Source organism: Nannospalax galili, unplaced genomic scaffold (genome assembly GCF_000622305.1).
Source record: "Nannospalax galili isolate Female #2095 unplaced genomic scaffold, S.galili_v1.0 scaffold86, whole genome shotgun sequence".
Classification (NCBI taxonomy): domain Eukaryota; kingdom Metazoa; phylum Chordata; class Mammalia; order Rodentia; family Spalacidae; genus Nannospalax; species Nannospalax galili.
Window position 1 is genome coordinate 863419 of NW_008354174.1, and position 7609 is coordinate 871027.

Here is a 7609-nt window from a genome sequence, read left to right on the forward strand (position 1 = left end):
GTGTGGTCTGAGTCTCAGGGCATCAGGCATGGATTTTGGCCTCCCATTCAGTTTTCCAGACACTGTGGTGCCCATTCTGGATTCCATCTCCTTCCCCAAGGTGCCAGATCCCATCTCTGACTGGGCACAATGCATTTTCCTGGTGGTTTTTCTCTTGGTCTCTCAACAGGATGATGGTCAGGCAAGGAGAGAACAAGGTCCTGCTCTTTACCCTGGATGTTCAGGACCATTGATCAGGAAGGACCAACAGCTCCTGGGCCAGTGGCTCTGGCTACCTCTCACCTCTGCCTCCCAATAGGAAATTCTGTGAGACTAACCGTGAATCAGGGACAAAGTGAGGCTCAAACAAACAAGTCACACAGCCTATTCCTACTTTGACTGGACCCACCCAAAGCCTCCTGCTGACTGACTGTGTGATGGTCACCCTGTTCCCCATCCCCCGCCCCCAGTCTCAGTCTGGTTGTGGGACCCTGAGGACTTGAAACCCCCAACTCACAGCTCCCACAAGAGTCACAAGGAGCAAAGATAGGCACCAGCAAGTAACTTTTATTCCTTCTCTTTCTCTGACTTGACGGTTTGGAGGTTCAGCTTGGGGAGCATCGTCTCCTGGGTGGTCCTTGTCAGCCTCCGCTTCAACTGCTAGAGGTGGTGTTTCCTGCTCCAGCTAGCCAGGTCCCAACGACTGACCCTGCAGTGCCCAGGAGGAAGTTGGTTGATGCAGAGAGTCCAGCTGCCCCTGTGGAGAAGAGGAGTGACAGGCAGTGACTTGAAGCCCAGAGATCCTCAGCCCACTCTCAGGGCTTTAGAGGAGATACTCCAAGTGGCCCAGAGGGAGAAGACAGATTTGTGCAGAGATACAGGAGAGCTAGTCACCCTCTTCACACAGGAGACCACTGACAGCCAGAGGGGAGGAGACTGAAGGTCACTTAGGTGTCATATGGGACCAGAGTTGAAACCAGAGCCCAGGCAAACATGTCATCCTTCACCAGGGACACCACACCCCAGCCTCATTCAGAAAGAGCCAGAAAGGAGGGACAGGGGTAGGAGACTAAGTCCAAGGAAAATGAGGATCAAAGGCCTGCAGAGAGCAGACAGAAGCACCCCTGCTTCCCCTACCCCACCGGACCTCAGGCCTCTCAGCTGGGTCCTGGCCTGCCCCCTGGTGCTCCCGCAGGCCCTGACACTCACCAGCAGACTGCAGGGTGGCCACCAGGCTGCCTGCTGCGACTCCGCCCCCATTGGCCACTGCGGCAGCAGACATCATCTTGGCTGCTAGGGAGGAGGCTGCGATTCCTGCCCCAGTGAAGCCCATGGCGGCCAGCACGGCAGGTGCACTAGCCACAGCCGCAACTGTGGGGAGAAGAGCTGGGTCGGGTGGCCTCCGGGGAAGGGCACCCTAAAGAATTCACTCTTAGTTCCTGGGGACTTTGTGCTCTGAGCATCTAGGAGACAACAGCTTGCAAGGGGGTCCCAAGTTAAGAAGGGGTGAGCGTGGGGCCAGGTGGGGCACAGAGGTCAGCTAAGGTCACGCCCTAAACCTTCTGTGTGACGCGGAGGAAGTCGATGGCCTTCACTGGGCCTCAGGTTGTGAGGGATGAAATTAACCACTGCCATTTTCTGTAGCCGCCCACCCCCAAACTCGACCTTCGAAACTCATTATACATAACGAAACTGAGCCGGAAACCGGAAGTTCGTCCCTTCAGGCAGCCAGGCTGTTCCACCCAGGTAGATGGAGAGCCCAGCGCAGGGCCAGTGCTGGGAGTGGCGCCCTGCATCCCACAGCGCAATCTCCCCAACACCCAGCAAACCACCCGCGCAGGAAACTAACCTCCTCCGATCGCCATGGCAGCATATTCTAGGGAGAGAAAAGGGGGCCGGGGGAGAGGAAGTTATAGTTGGTGGATGGAGAGAGCCTTTGGCGGGCTGCGGTGGGGGCTCCCTGCCCCACGCCCAGGAGATGCGCGACTTACCCAGCATGGTGAGGCTCCTGTTCCCGACTCAGCTGGGGAAATGGCAATGGTCTGGAGAGACCTTACTTGCTGGATACCGAGTTGGTGGATGGAGAGAGCCCTTGGCGGGCTGCGGTGGGGTCTCCCTGCCCCACGCCTAGGAGATGCGCGACTTACCCAGCATGGTGAGGCTCCTGTTCCCAACTCAGCTGGGGAAATGGCAATGGTCTGGAGAGACCTTACTTGCTGGATACCGTTGGGCGGAAAGCCTCCCTCTCTCTGCAAATCAGCCCTGGACTGGAGATTAGGAGGGCGAGGAGGGAGAGTAGGTAGCACTCAGGCTCCGCCCACCCGCTCCTCCCACCCCTTAGGGTCCAGCGGGGGCAGGGTTCTCCCCTACTTCATCCTTAAGCACTCTGACCCTGAAAGTCTTGCAGATGGGACAAGCGCCAGCCTGTAATCTAGCAACACCCCCAGCAAGAGATAGTTAACAGCCATTTGCTGCAAAATAATTTTTAAAAAAACCACACGCGCGGACACACACACACACACACACACACACACACACAAACTGGGACAGGCACATACTTTGGAAAAATGTTGATGCAAAATAACACACCTCTTAACCTCAAGGGGATAAAAGACAGTATGTGTTAGGTTCCGTGAAAAGACCAGGACTATAAGAGAACACTCTGGGGCCAGAAAAGGAGAAATTTATTGGGATGTACGAGCTGCTGGACTGCTCCCACAGGAGAGAGGGAGCAGTGATTTTATAGCATTTTTTTTTTTTTTTGTGGGTAGGGGGAGGTGAGACTGTAGCCGGTCCCTGGGTCGGGGGGAGGGGGGTTCAGTTAGGTGATTTCAGTGTTCACGTTGGCTGCGATGGAAAATTGCTGTTATAATCAAGGTGCATTTTTAAAACAAGATTCACGTGGTTACTGAGAAACTAGAATGGTTTAGTTTCTGTTTCCCAGAATGCTGCCCACGAGATTGTGAGCTCCATGTTGCTGTTCAGTAGTGACTCATCTTGAGGCTCAGTTGGGCCTAACTGTATGTTCTGGAGCCAAACATGAGTGCCAATAGCCTGGGAACACACAGATTTAAGTCACCTCAAGTTTCATTTTTCCAACATGGTAACAGTTTGATGAAGTTTTTATGGTAATAGAACAAAGAAAGTCCTAAATCAAGACCCTTGTAGATACATCAGTGGAAACAGGAAGTAGGCAGGAACCTTTGCTCTAGGAGGCCTCAACTGCTAGCTGATGGGATTGTTAGGGAGCTAGATTCTGTTTGCTCATTCCAAAGGATTCACCTAATGGTCACCAAGATGTCAGGTCAGGTACAGAGGAGGGCAGGAAGTGGTTATGAAGAGGGTTAGAGATGAGCCAAGGTAAGTAGGCTCTGGCTTGCAACATTCCAAACCTTTCACCATCACTGACATTCTGATCGGGTAGGTAATCAGTCCTGCAGAAACACCATAAAAGATGCAACTTCTTTATGGGAACTTCTGTTCACAAAAGCAGTATTTAATTTAATCATTATCATGCAGAGGAAGGACAGTGACATATTGCAGGGCATTTTCTTCCTGTCTCTGTTACTCCTGAAATTTGCAGCCTCTACCAGGTACCTATGACACTGTGCAAGCTGATCCTTTTATTTACTTGGCTGTTGTTTAGATTTTTGCAGGCTAATACATGTCAATGAGATTTTTAAAAGACAAGTTTTTGAGGTATAATTAATACAAAATGCCATCCTTTTTGTGCAGGCTTCCATAGCAGTAGAAAAACTTTTGCACTTAGTTATGAGATTACAGGCTCAGATTGAGAATGCTCTATCATTCCTCTCCTACCCTATTTGTCCCATTGTCCTTTGTGGTCATTCCACATAGCTCAGCCACTGCTGATCACTGTTCAGTCTCTTTATATCTTTCTAGAATGCCACATATCAACCATCTTATAGTCTGTCCTGTGAGTATGTCCAACCTCCTGTTTGAAAGGATATAAATTATAATATTTGCTTTATAAGTTATCTTGGCATGAAGGGCTGACATCACAAGGCTCAATGTTTTCTGATTATATATTCCTAGACATGAATCTGAATCTCAGTTTTCTTGATTCCCAAAACCAGTTTGTTAGCTTGGACTCTCCTAGAAGTATATAGGCAGACTTTCCCATACCCCCTCATTCCACAGCAGGTAGACTTAGATTTATCATTTCCTTGTATGGGGGAATGATTTAGTGTTAGAGCACTTATCTAGCACTGGTGAGGCCCTAGGTTCCATCCCCAGCATGGCAAAGTTAAACAAAACATACAAAAAACAAACAACAATAACAACAACAACAAAAACCCAGTAACTATTAACAGGTGAAAAATTGAAATAGTGACTTTGTTTACAGGTCTTTTACTTCCAGTGAGATTAAACAGTTTTTAAGTTTATTAGAGTTATTCAGTCTCTATTTTGTGAATTATCTTTTCTCATTTTTGTGCCTATTTGCTATTGAAATATTTTTCTTTGGGTGCTGGGGAGATGGCTCAATGGCTAAGAGCAGTTGCTGCTGTTCAGCTCCCAGCACCCATGTTGGGTGGCTCACAAGCACTTGTAACTCCAACTCCAGGGGATCCAACACCCTTTTCTAGCTTCCCCAGACACCAGCACACATGTGGCACACACACACATACACTTGGGTTTTGTTTGTATTTTGATCTTTTTGAGACAGGGTCTCCCTGGAGCCCCAGCTGGCCTGGAACTCACCATTAAACCAGGCTGGCCTTGATCTCACAGAGATCCACCTGCCTCTGCCTCCCAAGTTCTGGGACTAAAGGCGTGCGCCACCACACCTGGTATGTATACTATATTTTCTTTGCCCAATAATCTGTTGATGGAATCTCAATTCACTGCATATCCTGGAGGAAACAGCTATACCACGCTCCTCTACTATGCTGACAGGAGTCATATATGATACACCAATATACTGCTCAAACTATCAAACCAAAAACAACTGAAAGAGGATATTTGGAAGAGTATGCATTAAATGTATGCTCAAGCACCGTGACATCAGTGACATGTAGAATCAGTGGCTTCCGTCCATTTATATTTGGATTTTAGATGATAATAGTCAATGAAAACTCTTGGTGCTGTTCAAAAAATGTTATGAAACAAGGGCTTAAGAAATGCACCTATGGGACTGGAGAGATGGTGCAGTGGTTAAGAGCACTGGCTGCTCTTGTAGAGGACCCAGGTTCAGTTCCCAGCACCCACATGGCAGCTAACTCCAGTTCCAGGGAATCTGAGACCCTCTTCTGTCCTCCACATGTGGTACACTTATATCCATGCAGGCAAAACACACACACATGAAAACAAATTTTAAAAAAGAAATATCCACATTTTCATCTATCTGCATCCAGTCACCATGAATGTGGCAGTTGAAAATACAGACTGATGGAAGTTCCTCTGCTACAATAACGAGGCTTTCTGAGAGGGAAAGGACTCTTGGTGCAGCTTAGAGGAAACCAAAGTCAGTCTTTTCCTGACTTGCCACATGAGTGTGTTTCAGGAAAACACCATTTGCATGCAAACCATGCAATGGGTAACACCTGAAAACACCTAGTGACTTCTAGGCTTGGATAAGTGTTTTGCTTATAGGAAATGACCTTAAAGTTGGGCTGGGTGGTGCATGTGTGTAACCCCAGCACTCAAGTTGCTGAGGCAGCAGTGTGACCTGAGGATAGAACTGAGTTGGTCAGGCTTGGCATCACAAGCCGTGATTGTTGACCTTCTAGTCTGACCCCAGCCCTTACTTCCCAAAGCCATGAATCAAAAGACCTAAGGTAACTAAACTCTGCAGTAATAACTCATTCCTTAGTAAGAAACCCAGTGTTTAAATTTTTTTGTTTTTTAAATTGCAAGACACAGAAAGAAGAATGTCATCTATAGTCTAGAGAAAGTATTACTTCATAGAGAATTTCACCAGTGAACCCTCTGTTAGAATTATCAGAAAAGCTTCACATAATTATGCCTCGTGTGTCATAGAGGCTGTTTAAAAATGAGGATTGGAGAAATTTCTCCAATAGGAAACTGAAAAATACAGTAAGATTCAATTAAATCCAAAGTAGAAGAAAATAAATAAAAGGCAGAAGCAAAACAGAAAACAAATGAGAGAAAAATGAGCATTTTTACATATAAATAGCATAGAGTCACCAGAACACGACACAGGATGATGGAATGACATGAGCAAGTTTATGCTATAAATTTGATGATATAAATAAAATGGGAAAACTATTTGGGAAATAAACTAACTGAAGAAGAAGGAAAAAAAAAACTAGGACACCTCTCTAGCAGCCTGGGAACACAGGATGCCCAGATTATCTCTCAGCACTAAATTGTTACAGGTGCACGCCTGTAATCCCAGCACTTGGGAGGCAGAGGCAAGCAGATCTCGGTAGACAAGGCCAGTCTGGTCTACATAGTGAGTTCCAGACCAAGTGGGGCTACAGGGAAACCCTGTTTCAAAAAGACCAAAAAACAAACAAAAAATACAAATGCACGTGTACACCAGTAAATATCCTGAAGAAATCATTAGCAAGTAGAATCTACCAGTACATAAGAGTCATGACAGGGAGAGAAGGGACACCCTGAATCTTCAGGCAGGCTGTGTGAGGTAAGCATTGGGGGACAGGTTGAGGGGGTCTAAGAGTTCAAGAGGAGGGGTAGTGACTGCAGGAAGGGGCAGGGTGCTAGCTTGACCCAATATGATCTAGTCACCTCAGGCTCTGGCTCCCATCTGTCCCTAGCAACATTTGGCCCTGGTTCCCATCTGTGTCTAGCCACCCCCAACCTTGGACTTGGCACAGGTTATACCCCTCCAGCCAGAAATTCTCCTCAGTTGGCCATCTTGCCCCCCCCGCCCCCCCCTACAGCTGTGCTCACTCACGGCTGGAGTGGAGTCGGCAGCCACCTGTGTCTAATCACAGTCTGGGTAGTTGTAAGCAGCCTTGGGCCATGTGCCAGAACTCTTGGGACTGTCAGGGATCCCCCAGTATGCCTGTGTTTGAGACTAATAGAGCTGCCAACAGTCCTGTGTTGGGGTGAACCAGCCCTAGGAGCTTCTCTTTTAACACTGAATCCTGACCCTGCTTCAGATGCACCTGCAGCCCTGCCCTGAGGGTGGAGGGTGTGGATTTCAACCTCCCATTGAGTTTTCCAGACAGTGTGGTGGCCATTCTGGATTCCATCTCCTTCCCAGAGGTGCCAGATCCCACCTGTGACATAGCACAATGCATTTCCCTGGTGGTTTTCTGTTGGTCTGTCAACAGGATGGTGGTCTGAGAAGGAGGGAGCAGTGTCTGGCTCCTTACCCTGGATGTCCAGGACCATTGATCAGAAGGATCAAGAGCTCCTGGGTCAGTGGTTCTGGCTACCTCTCATCTCTACCTCCCAACAGGCAACTCTGTGAGCCCAACACTGAATCAGAGACAAATTGAGAGGCAAACAGACCTACAGACAGGCCACACGGCCCATTACTACTTTGACTGGATCCACCCAAAGCCTACTGGTTACCCTGTCATACCCCCACATCTGATCTCCAGGCTGTCTGGCTGTGGGACCCTGAGAACTTGAAACCCCCAGCCCACAACTACAAAGGAGCCACAAGGAGCAAAGG

The 7609-nt window shown here is 48.3% G+C and overlaps 1 protein-coding gene across 1 annotated transcript; it reads right to left on the minus strand.

Moving 5' to 3' along the window:
* Positions 1–341: 341 nt before the first annotated feature.
* Positions 342–2353, minus strand: LOC103748546. Its single transcript, XM_008851201.3, is given in 6 exon segments — positions 342–573; positions 575–641; positions 644–736; positions 1189–1350; positions 1829–1855; positions 2127–2353. Coding segments are annotated over 6 exon segments (588 nt in total). The 5' UTR covers positions 2134–2353.
* Between the last annotated feature and the right edge of the window lie 5256 nt (positions 2354–7609).